This window comes from Schistocerca americana, chromosome X (genome assembly GCF_021461395.2).
Source record: "Schistocerca americana isolate TAMUIC-IGC-003095 chromosome X, iqSchAmer2.1, whole genome shotgun sequence".
Lineage (NCBI taxonomy): Eukaryota > Metazoa > Arthropoda > Insecta > Orthoptera > Acrididae > Schistocerca > Schistocerca americana.
The window spans coordinates 93,387,229-93,412,808 of NC_060130.1; the positions used below are offsets into that span (position 1 = coordinate 93,387,229).

At 39.4% G+C, this 25,580-nt stretch overlaps 1 protein-coding gene across 2 annotated transcripts in view; it reads right to left on the reverse strand.

The window, feature by feature from the left end:
* Nucleotides 1–25,580, reverse strand: part of LOC124556650 — a 637,832-nt gene that overhangs the window by 136,842 nt on the left and 475,410 nt on the right. For both annotated transcript variants that reach the window (XM_047130615.1, XM_047130616.1), the window contains exon 17: nt 21,385–21,511. In XM_047130615.1, coding sequence (XP_046986571.1) covers nt 21,385–21,511 — 127 coding nt within the window. The remainder of the gene's footprint in view (nt 1–21,384; nt 21,512–25,580) is intronic.

The following is a 25,580-nucleotide window of genomic DNA, read 5'->3' on the forward strand; positions in this document are numbered from 1 at the left end:
AATCTTTGAGTGTGGACTCTAAAAAAAAGACAATTGATTTATTAAAAAAAAGAGGACTGTTAATCTGTATCTTGTGGAAGGAGGACGTGGTGCTAGGCTGTTGCTCAGAACATATTGTTACGTTTAATGAAAATTGATATTTTAGTGATAAAACTGAGTAAAGTATGTGTAAGAGTTGCCAAACATTTATGTAAACAAATTTTCTGGAAGTGAAGAATAGAAATATCTTGTTTTTGGAAAAGGAGGTGAACTTCATTGTCCTTGCCATCTATCAATCGACAGAATTGTAAATGTACAAAGTTCACTAAAATACAGGAAGAGAAATGCATTCTCTATAGTTTTTCATTCAATAAGTAACAACCTCTCATAATTTCTTAATTACAGTAAATGGATTATGTTCTTGTTCAATAGTGTGGTGCTGAATGCCACTGACCAATTTTGACGTAGCAGGACGTGTAGTTTGAAGGAAGTTTGTGTGCTAAGCAATCTCATTTTCTCACGAAAAGCAGATTGCTGTTTGATCTTATTTACTTACAACAGTGGTCCCTTAGGTATGAAAAGCTATGAAAACTTGGGCTCAAAGCTATCCACAATATGACCAAACACTAACAGAGTTGTATTTTAACCTTAAATAACAATAACTACCTCCAAATTGTAATACGTCACCAACTGGTTCAGAAGATGATCATTCAAGAAGGCACCAACCAAAATTCAGGTACTAGTTATGACTTAAAGTAAAAATCTCAATCAAAAATCAATCTCTCTCTCTCTCTCTCTCTCCAAACGCATATATAAATATTCATAATATTATTAAAAAAAAAGTCATTTGATAAGTTGATGTGCTGGTCCCTATGGTTATGTTCGGTACGATGCATTCCATCATCAGGTGACTATTTTGTGGTGCTGTCATCTGGTCCAGGGTATTCAGTTGGGTGTAATGGGGCCTTCAGCTAAGCCAAGTTTTCCGTGGGCAAAATCTCAAAGAGTGGATCAAATATAGTCTCCCATGCTACTGATCAAGTGTGGATGGTGAAACACTCATATTCACAATCTTTAATGTTATCTGTATCCATACCATCTACCTGATCTCTACTTGTGTATTGATTGTGTTGGCAACATAGTAGTGGAGTGATAAGTATTCCTCCCCTATGGAGGTTGACAGTTCTAATGGGGCCACAAGCTCAGCTCAGATTTTATGAAGGCCTTCTAGAAAGAGTATCAGAGTTAGATGGCCATGGATGATGTGGATCAGTGCTTTCTGCAGTTATATAGCTTCAGTGCATATGTTGATGATACTTTTAACTAGAGTGCATAAAAGCTTCAAGATGGTTGACATTTTTGAAGTGGTCTCTGAAAACACGTAAGTCACGATTCACTGCGTCCACTGATTTTCATACGTGAGTCATGAGGGTGGTGGCCATGGTATGTAACAGGAGCTGGGGTTTTGCTCACCACATCTTTTTTTTTGAAACTTGCAAGCTGTGTGGTGTGCACTTCCAGGGTATCCTGGTTCCCTTCCACATCTGCCTGCACCTATTGCAATCCGATGTTTATCCTTTCAATGTCTCGCACTTCAGCAGTGCTGAATACTATCTTTATGAGTCTGCCACCTGTGTCTAACCAGCCTCTTTTTTGTGAATCCTGTGGAACCAATTCTGTGGTTTGGCACAGCTGCTCCTGCAAAGGTACAAAAGCTGATCGTAGAAATTGATGTACTGTCTGAGTATCATTCAGTCTCACCCTACCTTGCATCAAGAGTTGTAATTTCCTGTAAGTATCCTCAAGTTTCTAAACTTGATTTTCAGCTGTCCATACATCAAAATCCAAGCTTAATGTTCACTGGTGTTCTGACATCACTACATATAGCTGCTGTATGAAAGGTACTCTAACACTCAAAGGTCATACCTTGATAGTTTCTGCCACTTTGTATTTGCCCCATAGACTCAGGGACACCACAACCAGAATGCCTCTTGCTCTCATGTTCACCTTGGTTTTGTGTTTGTCAGCTGGAACTTCCACATGTATCCTCTGCTCCCCATAAATGGATAGTGGGTAAAGTCTGGACAACATGCTATGGGAAGAGGCAATTCCCTGTCAGCTTCTTTGTCGTTTTCATATTCAAAGAGTTTCCTCAAATCCCCCAACATCTTTACTGACTAAACTGACCTATAAAACATCTGTTATAAATGGTCTTCAACCCTTAAGTGAAACTCCAAGGTGTGTCATCTATACACTCATTCTCGCTCACTGCCAGTATACTTCCAGTCTGCTTATCTACTTCTAAGCAAACCACATTTTTAACAAACAAAAAATGTACTGCACCATGTAGCACTGAATGTTTTCCTTCTAAATTAAATTAGACATGCTACTGTTTACTATTATTGCACATAAAATTTTACTGGAAAGTCTTCTGACCTAATACCTAACTACAAATATTTCCTTTGAGCATCTTTCATACAAGCAACACAAACACAGTCATAACCATAAGATGTACTTACAAATATCCTCAATTAAAAACCTGGCCAGCTTTGCAAGGGTAGCATTAAGTATTTATGGCCAGATGACTCATGTGGCATAGCATATTTTGTTTTCAGGCCACTGCATAGAGTTATGAACAAATTTTGTAGAACTGCAATAAGTAATTGAATATCATCACTTTTGTACAACTTAAGTGATGTAAGCAGCGTATGGCATGAGAGTTGTCTGGAGACACGAATGTTACATGTTCCTACTGAGTTGATGTTTGGAGTGACATCTCCTGGCAATGATGGGTGCACATCATGATGTAACTAATACCTTCACAACCAATATAAATATTGTATGTGAACCATAAGTGCATATGTGTGTGAGTAATTAAACATCTATTGGAGACTGGCTAACATGGCACAAATAAAAGGAAAAATATGAAAAAAAACGTACATGATGTACATGCTGGGATCATGCTACAGCACTCTTCTTGTGAAGTTCAGTATATACAATGATGCACTGCTGAGACTCATTGGTGAAATTCTGTGTCATGGATTTTTTATGGGAGACTTCTTCATTGTGCCATGCAAAGAATCATGTCCATATCTAGATTTGATTCAATAAATGCAGAAGGCTGAAAGTTGAGTCATCTGCTGCACTACCCAAAGAACATACTGTATGTAATGAAACAAAGTTGCTGAAGTTTCTGGAGAAGTTTTCCTGAAAATGTATAACTTGCAGCATAAAAAATGAAACACCAGTTATTCTGGATTCACAGTTTTTCATTAAGCAGTTTTTCGCAAATAATTGAAGGGAAACTACTGGTTAAGGATATTTCATTAGCTAAAATTGCAAGTCTCATATCGGAGGCTGATGATGACATGCTATGTTTTTGTTATTGGTCATATTTATTAGGATACTTCAAAGTCGAGTAATTCACTGCCCATTGTTCAAAGAATTTCCAGTTAATTAAGATTGCACATAGTGATTGCTAATCTGAGGGAAACAGAAACTAACAGTCTGAAATTGTCATCATATTTTGAAATGGTTATCTCCACATCACTGAGGGGTGAATCCCATGTCGAAACACGGAGTGGAAAAAGTGTCCCAGCTGAGATTCAATCACACAACCTTTCAGTTCACTGCTAAACATGCTATCCCTGGACTACCACTTCAGATGTGAATTGGGTTCCAATTGCTGCATTCTCAAGGCACTGCTGCAGTCTTGAGTTATGGTGTTTGCTTGCTAGGTGGCAATGACGTCATTTTACAATGTAACTTCAGTTCATCATAATTCAGACTATTTGTACACAATATTTAAAAATTATATACAAAAACCTTCCCCATGAATCAGTGAATCTATTGGTCAAAACCAGATCAAAATCCCTACAGCAGTTCCTGAGAATAGTCTACATATACAGACAGACACATGCAAGTGATTTCAGTTTATATATAGAGAGATAAATAATTAGTAAACACAAAGACCATCTTGTGGCCTTAAGGCATATGGATGTGTTGGAACAATTGTAGGTACACCATGTTTCAGTGGCTTAGTTCTACCTTTCCTTCTCTTGTTCTCTCTAACCAATAACCTAATGAGCTGTTGCCAACTGAGGTAATGCTTCCACTTCACCCTGAAATGCATGAATTCTTCATACATGAACAACTGTGGTTTGGGTCAGGAATTTTATTTTAACACTAACTGGGGATGTTGTTGCAACTACCTGATAAGGTCCTTGATACTGGAGAATGAAATTCTTATTTTTTCCCTTTGGAACATGAGAGTTCAATAGCATTATCCACTGCCCGATGTGGTACTTAGGCAATCTGGCTTTTTTTATTATGGATGCTTTCCTGTCATTCTAGAGCCTTCTTACTCATTTATTTTATCTGACACCATTACCTTTAATAAAGTTCCAAACAGACGATTTATCCTCTCTTGGAGCATTTTCTAACCAAAACCAACCTAATAGAGTGAAATGCCTATGTTTTATGGATTTTAGAGTTGTACGTGGCCATAGAAAATTGCAGAAGGATATCCCAATTATTGTGACTACTATTTACATAATAACTTAGCATTTTACTTAATGTCCTATGAACTATTTCCATTCTGCCATTTTCGTGTGGGTGGAGAGCACTAGTTTGTAACTTCTTTATGCATAACAGTTTATATAACTGCTTCAACAAGTTGGGTATAAAGCACCTGTGTTGGTCAGTTATTATCGTCTCTAGTGTGTAAAATTTCAATAACTGCTGGTCAACCAAAGCTTGAGCCACTGTTTCTGCTTATTGGTTTGGTATGGCAAACATGGCCAAGTAATGTGAGCAGTGATCAATTATGTTTAATAAATATTGATTTCCTGTTGGTGTTTGAGGAAACTGACCTATTGAAATAATGAAAATGTCTTTTCTGTGTCAGGCAGTCTTTGAAACAGGATTTGATTATGACTCAAGTTTGCTTTTTGAGTGCAGGGAATGCAAGTCTTTACACAGTGCTCATTAATTTTTCGCAAAGTGGCACTCCGTGGCTCATCATCTGCTATGCCCAGCTAAGATGGAAATGTGGGATTGTCTCATTATTCCATCCCATAAACAGGTTGGCACAACTACACAGCTGCCACATCATATTGTCTTGTAAAGTATTCCATCGTTGGAACTGAATTGTGCTTGTTTTACGAACCGCTGATAGCTGTGATAAATGACCTGAACTCTGTGATGTTCTTCTGTGCTTACTCCAATTAATTGTATGGCATGTAGTTTGTGATTTAACTATGAGATTTTCACAAACAATGCACAACCTCAAAATCAAATTCACTTAGCCATAAGGCCCAATGGGTTAAACAGCTGATTGGATCTTTTGATCCCAGAAGCCACTTTAGTGCTGCGTCATCTGTTATGACCTTAAAATGCCTCCTATAAAGATAGTAATGAAAATAAGTGACATCAATAATTAGTGTGAGCATTTCTTTTTCTGTAGTTGAATAGCTTTTTTCTGCTTTATTCAGTTTCCTGGAAGCATAGCTATGGGGCATCCTTCCCCATCTACCACTTGGCTTAGGACACAGCCTATGGCATGATTGTTCAATCACACAATAAGGTAAACTGTTTTTGATAGACAGGAAAAATAAGGAAAGGACCATCCAAACACTTCCTCACATTCGAGAGGCCAGTGAAATCTTCCTCCTTTTTTTAACAGATGTGTAATGGGTTGTGATACCTTTGAAAACTTTGGAATGTATGTTCTATAGACATCAGCAATGCCAAAATATGATTGTACTTCCTGTACTGTGCAAGGCATTGGAAAAACCTTCATGTCTTGCACAAGTTGTAGGTCAGTGTGTATCTTGTACAAGCCAATAATGTGGTCTAAGTAGTGTACCTTCCACAATACAAAGTAATACTTTTGTAAACTAAGGCCAGTTGTGCTACATGCAACCATTCAAATACTTCTCGCGGTCACAACACGTGCTCCTGGATGTCCATGAAGAATACTATTATGTCATCTATGTAAGCAATGCATTGCTTTGGTTTCAGGGCACATATCTCCCCATCTAAGTGCTGGGAAGTTGCTGGTGCATTTTTATGACCAAAAGGCATCCACCAGCACTGGAAATGACCAAAAATGGCATTTAGGCTGATCTACTGGTACTACTTCTGACTTATTGTACCCACTACCTAAATCCTGGGTGGTGAAATAATGGCATTGCCCCAGATTGTCTAAGGTTTCTGTAATATTTGGAATTGGGTAGCCATTTCTGACCACACACTAGTTTAGAAATCTATAATGACAGCAGAACCTATAAGCCATTTTCCCATTTGAAGACTTCTTCAGAACAATTACTTTTGGTGCTGGCCAGGAACTAGTACAGGGTTATTACAAATGATTGAAGCGATTTCACAGCTCTACAATAACTTTATTATTTGAGATATTTTCACAATGCTTTGCACACACATACAAAAACTCAAAAAGTTTTTTTAGGCATTCACAAATGTTCGATATGTGCCCCTTTAGTGATTCGACAGACATCAAGCCGAAAATCAAGTTCCTCCTACACTCGGCGCAGCATGTCCCCATCAGTGAGTTCGAAAGCATCATTGATGCGAGCTCGCAGTTCTGGCACGTTTCTTGGTAGAGGAGGTTTAAACACTGAATCTTTCACATAACCCCACAGAAAGAAATCACATGGGGTTAAGTCGGGAGAGCGTGGAGGCCATGACATGAATTGCTAATCATGATCTCCACCACGACCGACCCATCGGTTTTCCAATCTCCTGTTTAAGAATTGCCGAACATCATGATGGAAGTGGAGCACCATCCTGTCGAAAGATGAAGTTGGCGCTGTCGGTCTCCAGTTGTGGCATGAGCCAATTTTCCAGCATATCCAGATACACATGTCCTGTAACGTTTTTTTCGCAGAAGAAAAAGGGGCCGTAAACTTTAAACCGTGAGATTGCACAAATCACGTTAACTTTTGGTGAATTGCGAATTTGCTGCACGAATGCGTGAGGATTCTCTACCTCCCAGGTTCGCACACTGTGTCTGTTCACTTCACCATTAAGAAAAAATGTTGCTTCATCACTGAAAACAAGTTTTGCACTGAACGCATACTCTTCCATGAGCTGTTCCAACCGCGCCGAAAATTCAAAGCGTTTGACTTTGTCATCGGGTGTCAGGGCTTGTAGCAATTGTAAACAGTGAGGCTTCTGCTTTAGCCTTTTCCGTAAGATTTTCCAAACCGTTGGCTGTGGTACGTTTAGCTCCCTGCTTGCTTTATTCGTCGACTTCCGCGGGCTACGCGTGAAACTTGCCCGCACCCGTTCAACCGTTTCTTCGCTCACTGCAGGCCGACCCGTTGATTTCCCCTTACAGAGGCATCCAGAAGCTTTAAACTGCGCATACCATCGCCAAATGGAGTTAGCAGTTGGTGGATCTCTGTTGAACTTCGTCCTGAAGTGTCGTTGCACTGTTATGACTGACTGATGTGAGTGCATTTCAAGCACGACATACGCTTTCTCGACTCCTGTTTCCATTTTGTCTCACTGCACTCTCAAGCGCTCTGGCGGCAGAAACCTGAAGTGCGGCTTCAGCCGAACAAAACTTTATGAGTTTTTCTACGTATCTGTAGTGTTTCGTGACCATATGTCAATGAATGGAGCTACAGTGAATTTATGAAATCGCTTCAGTCATTTGTAATAGCCCTGTACTTTATTCTATAATTCTATCCCATAGCTGTTGATCAATAAATTCCTCCATCACTGGTTGTAAATAGTGTGGGACTCAGTATGGTTTCTTGTATACAGGCAACTCATTCCCAGTGTGAATTCTGTGCTGCATTAGAGGTGTAGCTGGCAATCGTCCAGGTGAGTTGCATAGTCCTGCAATAACATCTCCATATCTACTCTATCATGCAATGTCTTTCACCTTATTGCAGTTAAATCAACAGACTGTTCTATAATTGTCTATACTGATGGGTACTGCCATCAATCGCTTGCATGTAGGGTAAACTATTGTACAAAACATTGTGCTTGAGGTTTTGATGTGATGTTTAATCAGGAAGTCTAGACCAAGGACGACATTGTAGCTAATGCTCATGGAAGGCAGAACTTACACACACTCAGAAGTCTCTAGTACCAGTTTCTGAAACTGTGGAACTGAGAGACTACACACTGTTAGCACCCGCACCACTTAATGTACCATGTGGTGGGGGTCAAATTCACTATAGCCAATATTTTCGAAGAAGAAGCTGACTAGCACAGTCACCATGGTGTAGTGGTTATGATACTAGACTGTTGCATGGAAGGTTCTGAGTTCAAAACCCACCTGAACTGTAAAATTTTAATTTCTATTTTCAGTTTGAGTACATTGTAGAAGTGTCCACAAATGTCAAGAATCATTGTACTGCCAGCCGCGGTGGTCTCGCGGTTCTAGGCACGCAGTCAGGAACCGTGCGACTGCTACGGTCGCAGGTTCGAATCCTGCCTCGGGCATGGATGTGTGTGATGTCCTTAGGTTAGTTAGGTTTAAGTAGTTCTAAGTTCTAGGTGACTGATGACCACAGCAGTTGAGTCCCATAGTGCTCAGAGCCATTTGAACCATTTTTTGAATCATTGTACTGGAATGTTCTGTAACCATATGTGTTCTGGCCGGAGGCAGTTCACTCCGCGCTCTTGTATGTGCAAGTGCTGAATAAACCTTCGTTAAGTGAAGTTAGTGTTCATCATTCACCTTCTTCTGTGTGACATTATTCTGGTGGCGATGCTGGGTATTGGAACTTGTGACAGCGCACATTATCGATGACACAGTGGCTCCCATCAGGCCATGACAGACCTGCTGTTTAATTGGCGAAAAACCCAAGTTTGAGCCATATTCAACAGATCGCACTCTATTGGAGACAGAAGAAGAAGAGGATGTTATGATGACAGCAACTGTGTGCCACCACATGAGACATACTTCCGGGTTCTCTGGTGATGATGGCCAAGATCCAAACAAGTGGCTGAAGGTATATGAGCGTATAACCAGATTTAACAAATGGGATGACACCATGTGTTTGGCTAACGTATTTTTCTACTTGGAGGGCACTGCCAAGCAATGATATGAAAACAACGAGGAGAAGTTCACAAGTTGGGAAGTATTCCAGGTGGAACTATGCAAGTATTTTGGCGACACATAACGACAGAAGTGCAAGGCTGAAGATAAATTAAAGTGCAGGGCACAGCGACCAGGAGAAACTACAGCATCCTACATACAAGACATCTTGGAGCTGTGTAAAATAGTGGATCCTAGAATGAAGGAGGAAGATAATGTTGCACATCTCATGAAGGGTGTTGCTGAGGACATGTATCAAGCCCTACTCCTGAAGGACGTTTTGACAGCGGAGGAGTTCATAAAATGGTGCCAGTATATTGAGACAAAGCGTCACAAAAGAATTACATGCAAGAAGTTTGAACAGCTTTCAAATGTCATATTGATGTCTGTGATGGAGGGAGGAACTGATTTCACAAGTGTTCTTCATCAGATAGTCAGAGAGAAAGTTCAGAAGGCACTTGGATTGCACGGCGAGCGTAAAACTGAGAAGGTTCAAGAGATCATAAGGGAGGAAGTGGAACAGACATTGAGCCCAATATCTCGTCCTTCATTCCCCTTTAAAACAGTGGAAAAGTCAAGACCCAGGCAGAGTTACGTTCCTACAATGCCGCATGAGGAACCTGTTTGGGCACGAAGGAAGACTGATGTCTGGAAGCCCCAGCATAACCAACCGGTATGTTTCCACTGCAGATGACCGGGACATGTGGTGCACTATTGTCAAGAAAGGTGGTGGATATTTGATGATGCCCACACCAGAAGACAGCAGACCAATCTTAGCTGACACCAACTATGGGATGACGAAGATTAACAAGAAGATGTGGGTGCAGGATGCAAGCTAGCCACTGGAGAGGACGCTCACCAACATGCCAATCAAGGTCTCCATTGCCACTTAGAAGCTCCAGCTGATCATGTAGCTGGCGCAACCTGGAAAACTAAAGGGTGTGACCTTCCTTGGAGGTAAGGCCACCAAAGAGAAAAATACTCTCCTGTCGATCTCTACAAAAATGATGGGAAAATATGTCAATATCCTCATGGATGGCTGACCAGCCCTAGCTCTTGTGGGCTCTGGAACATTGTATTCAGTCATTTTGGAGAAGTACCATCGCCAGTTGCAGAAAACCATATTCGTCAACAGCAAAACATCTCTGCTTGAGGTGGCTAATGGGAAATATGTAAAACCTACAGGAAGATGTGTCATTCGTGTGGGTATAAGTGGCCATACACAGCCCTTAGAATTCATTGTCTTACAAGAGTGTAGTCATGACGGCATTCTCGGATGGGACTTTTTGAAAGCTTCTTAGGTAATTATAGATTGTGGTTGCTCAACGATTATGCTAGACGAGATGAGATACTGTGGACAGGAAGATGTGCATCTGAGTGTGTGGAGACTATGTGTGCTGGATGAAGTGATCATTCCTGCAGTCAGCGCTAGAAAGGTAACTGTAATGTGTCATGCCATGCATCAACCCATCGATCTTGTAGTGGACTGTAAGAAAAGAATACCACTGAAGAATAACTTGGTCATCCCAGCCTCTGTCATCTCGTTTAAGAACGGATTCAATGAACTGTGGATAGTTAACTGTCGCTGAGAACCACAGATCCTACCAAGACGCATGTGCATAGCAAACACTGAGCCCTTAATTGAAGAACAGCTGAGCATTATAGAAACCTCCCATGCCGAGTCTGTGGGCGAAATTGGCACTACCACTATGAGAGAAAATCTTCTAGCTCGACTATCACCACATCTCACTAAGGAACAACAGAAGAAGCTACTTGCCATTCTTCAAGAGTTCTACAATGCTTCAATCCACAGGTGAAGAGCACATTAGACAAATCAATGGTGAAGCACCGAATTAGCACTGGAGGCCATCAACCAATAAGCCAGAGAGCATACTGTGTGTCGGCAACAGAACATCGAATAATTTGTGATGAGGTAGAGAAAATGATGAAGAATGACATCATTCAGCCTTTGCAGAGCCCATGGTCATCACCAGTGGTTCTCACCAGGAAGAAGGATGGCAGTTGGTGCTTTTGTGTCGATTAAAGGAATCTTAATAAGATAACTAAAAAGGATGTTTACCCTCTTCCATGAATTGACGATACACTTGATAGTCTGAAGGGGGCTAAGTTTTTCTCAACCATGGACATGTACTCGGGGCACTGGCAAATCGAAGTAGATGAGACTGATCATGAGAAAACTGCATTCATCACCCCTGAGGACCTATATGAGTTTAGGTAATGCCGTTTGGTTTGTGTAATGCACCAGCAACTTTTTAATAGATGATGGATAATCTTCTAAGTCACCTGAAGTGGACAATGTGTCTTTGTTATATAGCAACACTATAGTGCTCTCAGAGACATTTGAGGAACACATAAAAAGACTGAGGGCCGTTCTTAAGTGTCTCCAACAAGGGAGACTGAAACTTAAACCAAGAAAGTGTCTCTTTGGAGCAAAGAAATCAAAATACTTGGACACTTTGTGTCAAATGAAGGTATTCAGCCAGACTCAGAAAAGGTGAGATCTGCAGCGGAATTTCCTATTCCTAAAAGTATTAGAGATGTGAGTAGCTTCCTCAGATTATGTTCTTAGTACAATTGTTTTATCAAAGACTTTTGTATCAAAGCCAGGCCACTCCAAGAGCTGTTAAAAGCCGATGCTAAATTTATCTGGGGTGGTGGTCAACAAGATTCTTTTGATGTGCTGTGAAAGGCTCTGACAACTGACCCTGTGCTTGGTCTGTATGATGAGAGAGCACCTGCAGAACTACACGCAGATGCCAGCGGGTATGAGGTCAGTTCTTTTCTGGTGCAAATTTCGGACGCTTACAAAAGCCAAGAGAAACTACTCAATTACAGAAAGAGAATGTCTTGCTGTGATCTGGGCCATGTACAAATTTTGACAGTATCTCTATGGAAGGCCATTCACAGTTATTACAGACTATCATTCACTTCTCTCGTTGACAGGTCTTATGGATCCAACAAGACGACTCGCCAGGTGGGTGCTACATCTTCGAGAGTATGACATTACCATAGTGTACAAAAGTGGAAGAAAACACCAAGATGCTGATTGTCTCTCAAGAAACCCTGTGCAAGACCATCAAGACTTTGATGAAGATAGTGACTGTCTCACTGCACTCCAAGATCTCTCTGCTGAGCAGAAGAAGGACGCCAAGAAATCTCAAATTATGCTTGCCTTAAATCAGTTAGAGGATGTGTACGGACAACTTAAGGTAGTTAATGGATTACTTTGCAAGAAAAACTGATCCATTTGTAAAGAGGTGGCTACCAGTGATTCCTAAACACATGTGCTTGGATATTCTACAGAAATTCCATGACACACCTGAGGCCAGATGTTTAGGATTTATTAAGACATACGATAGGATCTGCAAGAGATTTTTCTGGCCGGGTTTATTTAGGAGTGTCCGACACCATGTGTCACACTGTCGAGAGTGCCAAAGGAGAAGGGCAGTACCTCAGAAACCATCTGGCCAACTCATACCAATTCCACCAGCTGAAACATCTTTCCAGCGTGTTGGGATTGACCTCCTCAGATGATTTCCAACGTCTGCTAGTGGTAATAGATGGATTATTGTTGGCACTGATTATCTTACATGGTATGATATTACAAAAGCTGTGAAACAGCCAAAGCATTTGGGGTAGCCAAATTCATTGTGGAAGACATTGTATTAAAACTCTGTGCCCCAAGGTCATTAATTACAGATCGAGAAGTTTTTCAATCGAATCTTGTGACAGAGAGAAACTGTCGGTGCAACATTGCTCATCACATGATGACTGCCTCCCATCTGCAAACTAATGGGCTTACTGAACACCTTAATAAGACCTTGGCTGATATTCTATCAATGTTCATCAATGTTGAGCAGAGCAACTGGGATGAGGTGCTACATTTTGTGACGTTTGCCTACAACACCACCAAATAAGACACCATAGGATTTACACCATTTTTCCTGGTGCATGGGCATGAGGTGACTATGACAATGGACACTATGTTTTCGTTACATCCTGATGACATGGATGACTATATCAGCCAGGTGTTAACCAGAGCTGAGGAAGCTTGGCAGTTAGCTCGACTCTACATGCTGTAGAAAACGATTGCCAAAGGTATGACGTGAGCCACTGCCCTGTTGTCTACCAGCCTGGTGACCTCATCTGGATCTTCACTCCTGTTCGGAAGGTTGGTCTCTCTGAAAAGCTCGTCAGGCACTACTTTGGACCTTATAAGGTTGTAAAACAGTTGTCTTATGTTACTTAAGAAATTGAAGATTTCGACCCCGATACAAGATGATGGAAGATCAGAGATATGGTCCACATCCTTTCTAATGAAGGCCCATAAGGATCCTGCAACCCAAGGTAAATTCGAACTTCCAACGACAGGCAACAAGCAGAAATGTGACGCAAAGCATAACGGCAAGGGAAGTTGTAAGAATATCACTGCCAGGGTGAACATGAGTCATCAGGAGTCAGAGTATGCATGACCGATGACTCATTCCTGGACTAGGAGGACATAACACCGAAATGCTGTTCTCTTAAGGAGGCAGCAATGTTGCAGAAGAAGGTGAGTAGCACAGTCACTGTCATGTAGTGGTTATGATACTAGACTGTTGCATGGAGGGTCATGAGTTCAAAACACACCTGAACTGTAAAATTTTAATTTCCATTTGAGTACATTGTAGAAATATCCACAAATGTCAAGAATCATTGTACTCAAATGTTCTGTAACTGTATATATACCGTATGTGTTCTGGCTGGAGGCTCTTGTATGTGCAAGTGCTGAATAAACCTTCGTTAAGTGAAGTAGGTTGCAATAGGTACTGGGAGATGAAAAAGCTTGCACAGGATAGAGTAGCATGGAGAGCTGCACCAAACCAGTCTCAGGACTGAAGACCACAACAACAACAAGAAGTGAAGTTAGTGTTTGTCATTCACCTAATTACACCTTCATCTATGTGACAGTATATTCTGGCCCAGCCATGGATACCTGAGCCCCTGTATCCAACAACTTTCAGGACCCTCCTCTTACATAGACGAATTAATAGATGTATACCACTGATTTTGCAATGTGGTGACCCATGGTCAAATCTACTGGGAGTGTTGCATAGTGGTACTCCCTCCCCCTTCTCCTGTTCTGTTTAACGCAGAGTCATGAATGTTATTTTGATTCCATCATCTATATTCCTGTGGATATTTCTGCACAGAAGATCCCACACCTCTAACATTGTGGCTTCCTACAAAACTGCTGAACTTGAACCATTACATATGTGCTGGCAAACCCTGCAAATTTTAAATGAGATACACTTATCAAGTGTTAATCACTCTAGTTTTTCTAATTTTGTGGTCATATGTAAACTATCAATAAAGACGAAAATATCTTTCTCAGATTTACCAGAAAATTGTGCCCCCGGTGAGGCCATACCAGTGTCAAGGGTAAGTGGAGACGCACCGAAAGGTGATCCTTCCCTTCTTTCACTCTTCAAATGATTTACTTTTGTACTTAAAGCTCCTTTATCAGCTCTAAACTCAGCTAACTCATCCAGCAAATGTTGAATTATCAGTTGGATTGCTACTTTCTCATCAACAGATATTTTGATCACTACTATCACCATAAGTGTATAATATACCCAGACAGAAAGGGATGGTCAAACACAACCAGACAATGCCAAAAAGAAGAAACTTGTCATCAGTACTTACTTGGAAACTTATGCTGAATGCTACTGCTGCCGCATCTTCTTCCCTTCTAATCCCCATTGGATGACAATTTACAGCTGTACCAGGTCTTTTGACACCAATCTTGTAATGATATACTGATGGAAGGCATGCGCAAGCAGCTCTCTGCTGGAGGTGGCTGGAGGAGCACACGATGAATGCAGCCAATCACTTGATATAACACTTTATTGGCAACCTCAATCAGACATAGTTCAATGTATCTGAAACTGACAGACTGCAGATAGCGAAAGATGATCTTTAAATCCAAGCATGCCAATATGATGTGCTGACACAGGGGTTCCCCATGGAGCGTACCCGGTGGCCTTGTTACTACTGCGCAGTGGTGGACAGCTGCTGCAGGAATGTGGATGGAGATGTGGCAGCCATACAGAGTGTGGCTGTCATGGCCAGGCATCAGGCTGTGGTGTTTGGTTTGTGGCCTGGTGAAGACAGTGTCATAGATGTGGTGATGACTGGCACAGGGCTTTTCATCATCAGATGTTCCAGCTGTGTCAAATGATGACAGGATGGACTTGAGATTTAAATTCTGATTCCTTTGCTGACAGCTGCAGAAGAACAATGTTTTGGGGTCACATTGAAATGTATGGAGTGGGGAGATGATGACTGAAGCATGGTGTGACTCCAGTACATCAGTCAGGCTGCTACTGCTGCATGACGTCCACACCTGTTGCAGTATGAGAGCATTGACTGAGGAAGGGGTGCCTCTGCTGACATTGCTACATTAGCAGGGGCATTGTTCAATGGACTGTGGCCTGGTTCCAACACTGGATGACTTTCCAGGCTGCTAGCCTCTGAGCTGGTGCAATGCTTTTCGGAAGTCAAGAAATACTGCATTAACCTTACTCCCATCATTCACAGCATTCTGGATATCATGTGAGAAAAGTGTGAGCTGCGTTTTGTAACAGTGGTGTCATTCTTTTCAACTCTCTTCATTATTTTTGAGCTCAGAATATGTTCTATGATTCTACAATGGATGTTTCTGACATGCTGAACTATGATTGATCAAAGTGTTATATCAAGTGATTGGCTGCTTTCATCGCCCACTCCCCCACTCACCTCCAGGAGTGAGCTGCTAGCCCACACCTTCTGTCAACACATAATTACAGTATTGGTGTCAGAAGACCTGCCAGAGCTGGAAATGGTCATCCAATGGAGGTTAGAGGGGAAGAAGATGTAGTAGCAGTGGCATTCAGTGCAAGTTTGCAAATAAGTACTGATGACAAGTTCCTTCTTTTTGGCATTGTCTGATTGTGTTCGTGCATTCCTTTCTGTTTGGGTATGTTAAACACTTGTGGTGGTAGCAGTGATCAAAATACCTTTTGATGAGAAAGTAACAACCCAAGGGATAATTCAACATTTGCCAGATGAGATTGGATGGTCATTTTGTGGATCATGTCTGCTGTCCTTCTTTTACATAGATGTGACCTGTGCTTTGTTCCAAGGACTGACCATAGTTTTTCATTGACAGATCAATGATATATTATGCTTAGAAGACTACATCGGGTGCAAATTCTGTATAGAATGAGAGGCATTTGATTGGGCACTGCACCCTTGTTTAATTTTTGCAATTTAATAAATTTTTCAATGCTACTGACACTGATATCACTCATTTTTGAACAAGTGCAAGAATTAAATGGATGAAATACCTCTGTGTCTTCCTTTGTAAGAGAACATTCGAAAACAGAGCTTAAAATTTCTGCTGTAACTTTGTTACTCTCAATTTTGGTTCCTCTGACATCTGTTAGTGCCTGGCCACTGACATAGGTGTCTCTGACAGCCTTTACATATGACCATAATTTCTTTGGGTTTTGGAGAGATATTTTGGTAATATTCTGCTGTGGTACCTGTCGAACATGTTACACATTGGCCTTTCAACAACCAAATGCCTTTCATTCATCATCCTCTGTCTACAGTCCTATGCTTTGTTCTACACTTATTATGCAGTAGCAGCTTTTTTTTTCCCCACACAGTGACTGTTTACTACAGAGGGTCCATCCCATTATGAAATGTTCTACTGACTATCTACCCAGTGCTTTGTTGCCCATTCTTTTAAACTTAAGCAACAGTTCCCTACAAGCTCCTACCCAAATGTAAATAGTTTGGACTCCTCTTTGTGGTATGTCACAATTTTCATTCTATCTAGTTCATGGAACATGAAAATCTTCCTGTTTGTTTTAGTTGCACTTTTTAATGCATTAAACATTTTTATTACTACTTCCACATGCTCACTGCCTCCATTTCAGTGAGGTCAAGTTCATTTGTAGTCATTAGATCCAATACATGTTCATCATAAATGGGCTTATAAACTATCTGTTCTACATTGGTTTCAGTGAAGGCATTAAGTACCAATAATGTTTTACAGAATATCTTGTTACAGATGATTAATGTCTCCTCCAACAATGATAGTAAAATTGGCAAACAAACAAACTAGTGAGCTGAGATTTCCTCTTAAGTTTTTGTTACATGTGAATGTGAGTCTGGAGGCCAACAGAAAGATCAGTTTATTAGTTTATGCCCTTTCTTGACCAAACAATATCATAAATAGCTCCAGTTCCTCTCTTGGTGTATTTGATTTTCTTGTCTACCACAACAAATATATCACCTCAATTCACCATTAGTCTGTCCTCTTGATTCACACTTACATTGATCCCAAAAATCAGAGTGTTTTCAATTTTGCATTTTAGCCAGTTTTCTATACCTCTTAACATGTGAACCCCACTGCTTTCTGCATTGCTTCAAACTCTGGGATTTTGTTGTGAATGCTTTGGCAGTTGATCAATAGGATTTTAACTGTCCTACCTGTGGGAGGGGGGGAGGGGGGGAGGGGGGTCTGGTACCGCGCGCCGCAGAATTTGAATCCCCGCCAGACGTCATGGACGTCGAAGACCCGTAGACGTCTCTGCATCATCGTGCCATACGCTGTGGTGGCACGCATATACTGGCCTGCATGTAGAGTGAGGGCACCACAGTGGAACATGTGGTTCCAGCAGCCAATAGCGGCGCCCCCGATACAGTATTTAAGAGTTGGCCTCTCGCTCTGCCAGCAAGTCTAATCGTTGCGTGAGTCTTGACACATGGCCTTGACAAGACAGTGTGTTTATCGCACTTTGATCTCGTTAATCGTGGACATCTTGGATTCATTTGGTTGTCTCTGTCACTCCACTGCATCTTGCGTGTTGTCGTCATAAGGTCTTTCTCCATCGTCCATCATTGTTTCATGTCCGTCCTTTCCGTTCGTTTGTTTGTGCACGGGATGCTCTCTGTTTGGTTTTGCCATGCTTTCTCAGTCACCCCACAACTGGAAATGTCACAGTCACAACAAGCTGCAACAGGAGGCATTTCTTTGGGCTTTACATTAATACTTTGGTGCCTCCTACAGCTATTATTATTTGGGTCTGTCAGACAGTTTCCATATCTAAGGAACCCTTGTGTGCACTGCGCACACAATCTGTCACCTGGGTATCACTTTCTAATGCATAATGTGTCCCTGAGCCATTTAAGGGGATCCTGTAGTTCTATACCATATGGTGGAAGTGCATGATTGTGTATTGAATATCTGTAATCATAATATATAAAATAGAATGTGCAAATCCAAATAAATTGAACATAACTTTTTGTTTAATATATTTGATATCATGTTGTATGCTGCTTTCCACAATGCTCAGTGGGTAGAAAAATGATAAATAAATAAATGAAACATTAAGTAAAATATTTGCTGTAGAAGGTTTGCCCAAAACAATCATCTCAGATGATGATCCTCAGTTTTTCTCTCGTCAGTGTTAACTCTTTTATTTACAAAATGGACTCAATCACTCTAACATAAATAACATACATAATGTTATATAATCTCTACTATGTGTATCTAATTTTATTTTTTTATCTCATAATCTTAATAAATTGTACACAAACACATGCTTCAAAGAGGGAGAGTGTGTCATTTAAATTTTTCACTGGTATTACAACTGTGTATATGATGCCTATCTATGTGAAACATGTGTACTCTGCATATGTTTTCTTATCATACAGGTTTTGTGTTTAAGAAGAGTTTGATTAGTGCCTCCATTAACAGGAATGGTTTTCTTCATTCTACTATGCTTGCTTGCTTCTCACATATTAAAAATGACATGCTTCTGTAATCTACAATGATGAACAAGTAAGTATGCTATTAATTCTACTTCTACATCTACATCTACATACATACTCTGCAAGCCACTGCACGGTTCATGGTGGAGGGTACGCTGTAATACTACCAGTTGTTTCCTTTCTGGTTCCACTCACAGGTAGAGTGAAGGAAAACTGAATGTCTATATGCTTCCATATGAGCTCTAATTTCTTGTATCTTATCTTTATGGTCCCTACATGAAATTTATGTTGGTGGCAGTAGGATCGTTCTAAAGTCAGCTTCAAATGCTGGTTCTCTAAACTTTCTCACTAGTGTTCATCAAAATGAATGTCTTCTTTCCTCCAGGGATTCCACTTGAGTTCATGAAGCATATCTGTAACACTTGCATGATGATCAAACCTACCAGTAACAAATCTAGCAGGTCACCTATGAACTCATTTGATGTCTTCTTTCAGTCTGACCTGGTGTGGATCCGACACGTTTGAGTAGCACTCATGAATACATGGCCTAGAATTCTAGTGCAAACTGAACTTAGGAATATTGGTCTGTAATTTTGTGGGTTCAATTTTTACACTTCTTATAAGCAGGAGTCACTGCACTTTTTTCTGGTCACTTGGAACTTTGCACTGGTGGAGTGATTTGAAATAAATGCAAACTAGGTAATGGGCCATGATGTAGATTACTCTTTGTAAAACCAAATTAGGACTCCATTTGGACCTGGCAGTTTCTTTATTTTCAACTCTTTTAGTTGTTTCTCTATGTCAGGGATGCTTAATACTATGTCAGATGACAGTATGTTTGTATGATTCTTGTTCATGAATGATTTCTTAAATGTGGATTTAAAATTGTGGCCTTAATTTTCCTATCTTCTTACTAAATTGGACACAGTATTTTTAAATGACTGATTTTACAACCAATGTTAGTCAAAGTGAATTTCAAAGAATGACTCCAAAATTTTATGCTTTAATGATTTATTGTTCCTTTTCTTCTATTTTTAGAAATGTAATTTGCTGTAGTTTGTATTAGATTTAAATTTAACATTGTCTGTATCTAGATTACTGCCACATATACTAATGATTTATCTAATTTATTGATATTGTTTTCAGAAATAAATCACTGCTGCCTCAGAGCTAAGGACACTATGAGATTGCTTGTTTTGTTTATTTTGGATTTATATACACCTTACAGATTCTCACAATTTTAGATCCTTTTTCTTTCAGGACATTTGTCTGTTAATTTGCAAAGCATGTTTCTATTTAAATAAAAGTTATCTTTGATTTCTAGTTTGTATGATTTATCCATTGAAAACTTTTTTTATAGCATTAATAACTATAAATTTCCGTTTGTTTGGTGTTAATTATCTCTATTTGGCTACTTTCATTATTTTAGTAATAATGTCTTAAAGCAACACAGCTTTAAATTTTAAGGAAGTTTCATTGTTTTTCTGTGTGTTTTCTTTTGCTATTAAAGATTTACTGATTGCTGTACTTTCTTATCTTTTTTCATGTATATTGTGACCAAACAGAAGCCTTTTTCTTTATTCTGTTAACAATTTATGGGTATCTGAGTTTTTGATTTTTCATTAAGTAGAAAAATTTGCTAATTGTCCTATTCCAGCCAATGGTAGGTGAGATTAATTGTATATGGCCAATGTATAACTCAATGAGCTTGCTTCATTTTCTTTTAGGTCTTTTGCTCCAGATTCTTCTTCTGCTTCAGAAAAAGTTCAATCTGTTGCCAGAAAGAGGAGGTTGTTTGCTGTATCTTCTGACTGTTGATAGCAATGAAATGTCAGAGGAATTATTATTTACTTGAATATCAACCAAGAGAGTAATTTTACATACTAAACTTCCAGTGTTGTTGACTTATGCAGTTATTAAGAGAGATATGTGTGTCAGTGGGATTTTTGAACAATGTTCCAAACTGTATGGGGCAGGGATGCTACTGTAATATGGTATTTGTGAATCTGACAGGGAGCCAGCACAGACTCAATCATCCTAAAATGTCCCCATGATCAATATCTACTGTTCTGTATTAGTTATCTGCATTGTAGTGAATTAAGTGCCACAGAAAAAAATTGATGACTTAAGAGATAAAGTTTCATTTCTTGGTGTGTACACAAAACACCCAAAAATTTACACATCTAGGACAGCTATCAGAATGCAGAATGCTATCATTCACCATATGCTCATTAATTTTGTAGTGTAATTATTTGAAACCATAAACATTACAAGTGGATGCCATTACTTAAAAAGTTAATCAGTTAGCTCATTCAGGGGTTTTTAGTTTTCACCAGCAACTGTGCATTTTTGTTTGAATTTGTAAGAAATGTGGTGAATATTACATATGACCATTAAAAATTCATTATTCAGTTCTACAGGAGTGTTAAAAGTTAATTTTTTGTGGCTCTGTACATAACTCATCACAAAAAAGTAAGATGATATGTTACCAGAAAAGGAATTTTTACCTTTATAGTTTCATTAAAAAGCGAGACTAGTTCTGCTTTTATCCCACAACTGTCAGTTCCTGATAGCAAAAATGTATTACCTATATAATGTAAGGTCTCTATAAGTGTCTCAGTCAATGGAAAGACCCTGTAACAATATCATAAAAGAAGAAAAGATATAAGTTTACGGCCTGGAATACTGAGCATCAGAATTATACTCCATATCTATATAATAATGTAAAAACATAGCATATAATAACTAATCTTTATGCAGTGTACATGCAATAATAAATTGCCAAATAACCAGTGCTTTAAAATAAATTGTATTAAAAATATTGCATCTCATTACTCCATTTTGGAAGTTTTGAGAGAAGAATATTTTATAAATGTAGATTTCCAATTGCATGCAATGTACTATTGGTGAGTTTTTAAATCCACAGCAACACATGAAAATCAGTGAAAATAGACATCCTATCTGCAAGATTAAGTTCACTGAAGTTTAGTACAGTGGAAGCTTGCTTACCAATCACCTCCCATAACACACAATACACATAACAAGGAAAACAAATTGTAAAAAAAGATTTGCTTCACAAGTAGTGTTTCACATGAATGATGATGATTTAGTGTGTGTCACCAGCCATTGGCATGCGGTGGGGGAAACGTTAAAACATATGATCACCTTTCATTGTCAGCAGTGGCTTATGAACAATATCATTAGTATGTACTGCAGTCTGGGTATAGTGGTCTTTCTGCTACTGCATTAGTGCAGTTTGTGATCATACATTTTTCTAAACTTTTATTCACACAGTGTTTTCTGTGTGGAAATTTTAATAACCTTCATAGAAATGCCCCCAAAGATAAAGTTGCAGGAAGATGACCATAAGACAAAGAAAATGAGCTTAGAAATGAAACATAAAATCATTGAAAAATGAGAATCTTGTGTGAGTTGCTGATTTAGCATGCAAATACAATAAGTCTACATCAACTATTTCCATTATTCTCTGGAAAAAGAACAAGATTAAGGAGATAGATGCTTCAAAGGGTGTGACAAGAGTATCTAAAGAATGGTTTCATATTCTGGACAATGTCGAAAGGTTGCTCCTTATATAGATGAATGAAGAATAATTTCTAGGTGATGCTATTAATGAGGTCATCATTTGTGAGAAGGTGGGAATGATTTTTGCTGACCTCGTTAAGAAGATGCCAGGATCATCAGTGGCCAAAGGAGTGTATAAGGAAAGCTATGGATGGTTTGAGAAGTTTAAGAGAAGAACTGGCATCCATTGGATTGCGAGGCATGGTAAAGCATTCAGTTCCAACACAAAGGCAGCAGAGAACTTCATCATCAACTTCAAGATGCTCATAGATTCTGAGGGTTATCTGCCACAACAGGTTTTTAATTGTGATGAGGTGGGCCTATTCTGGAAAAAGATGCTGAAGCATACCTTTATAAAAGCAGTGGAGAATGCATTGCCTGGTCACAAGCTAATGAAAGTCTGTCTCACACTGCTGTTCTGCGCAAATGCAAGCAATCATTTGAAAATTGAAATGCTGCTTGTTTACCGTTCAGAAACTCTGTGAGCCTTCAAGAAGTGTAAAGTCCAGGAGAGCAGGTTAAATGTGATGTGGAGGCCCAACAACAAGGCTTGGGTGACATGTGACCTTTCTTGTGATTGGATCAATGAAGTGTTTGGTCCTTCAGTGAAAAAATATTTGCTTGAGATGAATGTGCCACTCCATATCTTGCTTGTTATAGACAATAATCCTACCCATTATCAATGCCTACAAGACCACCTCCTTGAAGAATTTCAATTTGTAAAGACCCAATTTCTGCCTCCCAACACTCCATTACTCAAGCTAATGGATCAGCAGATTATTTCTAACTTTAAGAAGCTCTGCACTAAAACACTCTTCAAGCATTGCTTTGAATTGACTGAAGCTACCAATCTCACTCTCAGAGAGTTTTGGAAATATCACTTCAACATTGTTGCCTACATCAAGATGATTGAATAGGCACGGGATGGGGTTACCAAGAGAACTCTCACTTCTGCTTGTACGAAGCTATAGTCAGAGAACATTGTTAAATGTGAGTCCGAGACATTTGAGTCAGTGCCTGTGGAGCCTGCAGTCAATGGGATGGTGTCTTTGGCCAAGATCAGGGGACTAGAAGTGGATAACAATGATATCAATGAGCTTGTGGAAGATCACAGCCAAGAAGTGACCACCAAAGAGCTTATGGAGTTGCAGTGTGTTTCACAGCAGGAATTTGTGGAGAGGAGATCTTCAGAGCAGGAGGAGGAGGAGGTAGTAACTGCAAAACAGCAATCTTCTGGCACAATAAGATAAATGCTGAAAGCATGGGAATTGGTTGTATTGTGCACTGAAAATCATCACCCCAATAAAGCAGTGGCTCCATGCACAACAAATTAAGTTAATGGTAATAATGTGTTGTGTTTTCACCAAGAGTTGAATCATCAGTAGAAACAAATAACTATAGACAGCTTCCTAGTAAAAAGAATTGGTTATGTATTGTGAATAATGCTGTATGTATAATTTTCTTTGAATAAATGGCACGAATAAGGTTAAATTTTTGTACTTTTTCTGTGTGGAATGCATTATCATATTTTACATTAATTTATGTGTGATAAATTGTTTCACATAATGAGTGTTTCATACTATGAGTAAAATTCTGGAATGAATTATGATTGCTATGCGAGGTTCCACTGTACTGTGAATTAACCGGGAAAATTTCTAAACAGAATAATTATATATTCTCACACAGTTTATTTGCAACAAAGTAACCAAATAATCTAGGAATGTATTTTTGAAAATTGTGTCTATAATTTTCAGCTGAGCTATGTAATAACTATTTGAAAATACATATGGCTATAAAGTTTCCAAATTCTTTGTAGCAACACTCTCAGCCATTGAGTAGTCATACAGAAAAAGATACGTACACTGAACTGCATTTGTTCTGTGTGAAATACTGTGAATAGAATAAACAATAATTGGCATAAAAGTGATACCAAATCTCAGGCCCCATGATAAGAAAAAAATTAGCTACAAGATTTAATTTTACTGAAATACTGAAACTGTAGTATAACCATGTGCTAAACAGATCATATTTTATTCAAGATAATCTGTTATATACATCAAATTGAGTAGATGCTTGTATGCATGTACATCTGGGATCTCCTCCCCAACCGCTGGATTGATTCCAACCAAATTTGGCACAGAAACAGCAGGATTCTAATGTCAACCAGTAGAGTGGTAACACGCAGGCACTCCCTAGTAAGGTGCAGTAAAGCTGCTGCATTGAATGGAGATTGTATTGAAAAACAGGGTTTCATAGTTGAAGGAGTGGGTAATAATATGGTATATTGGAATCCTAAATAAAACAAACCTGTTTTCAGAAAAAAAATTGTGTTATATTACCCATTGAATGCACTCTGTACAAGCTGTCTTTGTGAAAAGCACTCTGGGAGGAGAGCTCATGTCACATCACCTGGTGGTATCCTGTTACCTCTGAGCACCTATAACCTTGTGTCTGCCAGGACTCATTCTGTATTGCACTCGCATGATGGAATGTTTGCTGTACCAGCCACTATCCATTGACAACTTGAGCTTTGATTTTGAACTATGTACAGGCTTTAATATTGGCTGGCTATCTTCTTTTTGTGTGACACTGAAAATATACATTGTTGTCTTTACTCTGTGTTTCTCTTGTCTCAGTGTAATAAGCCAAATGAATTGTGCTCATAATTACAGACTTCTACAATAGTGATAAGTCTTTTCAAACTCTCAGTGCACCAAAATATTGGACACCATGGACTTGGAATTGATGAAGCAGTGACTCCAACAACAGCAGGAACAGCAACTTCTCGATCAGCAATTACTGGAATGACGGCAACAGCAGTTGGCCTTACTACAGGAACAAATAACGACATTATCTATCAGGAATCATACATCTTCAGCAGTTCCACTGTTTGCTTTGTTTCTGGCTGGCACTGATGATTGAGAAACATACTTATGGCACTTCCACTATCACTTCACTGACTACAAGGTAACCTATTCTGATCAGCAACAGTCATTTTTTCTTTTGTTGATTTCCACTGTTTGTTGGGTTTGCTCCATAAGCTGTTTCCCAAAAAACATCTAGATAGTTTGACTTTTGCTGAACTTTGTAATCTGCTGTTGGATAATTATGGGTGCATTTG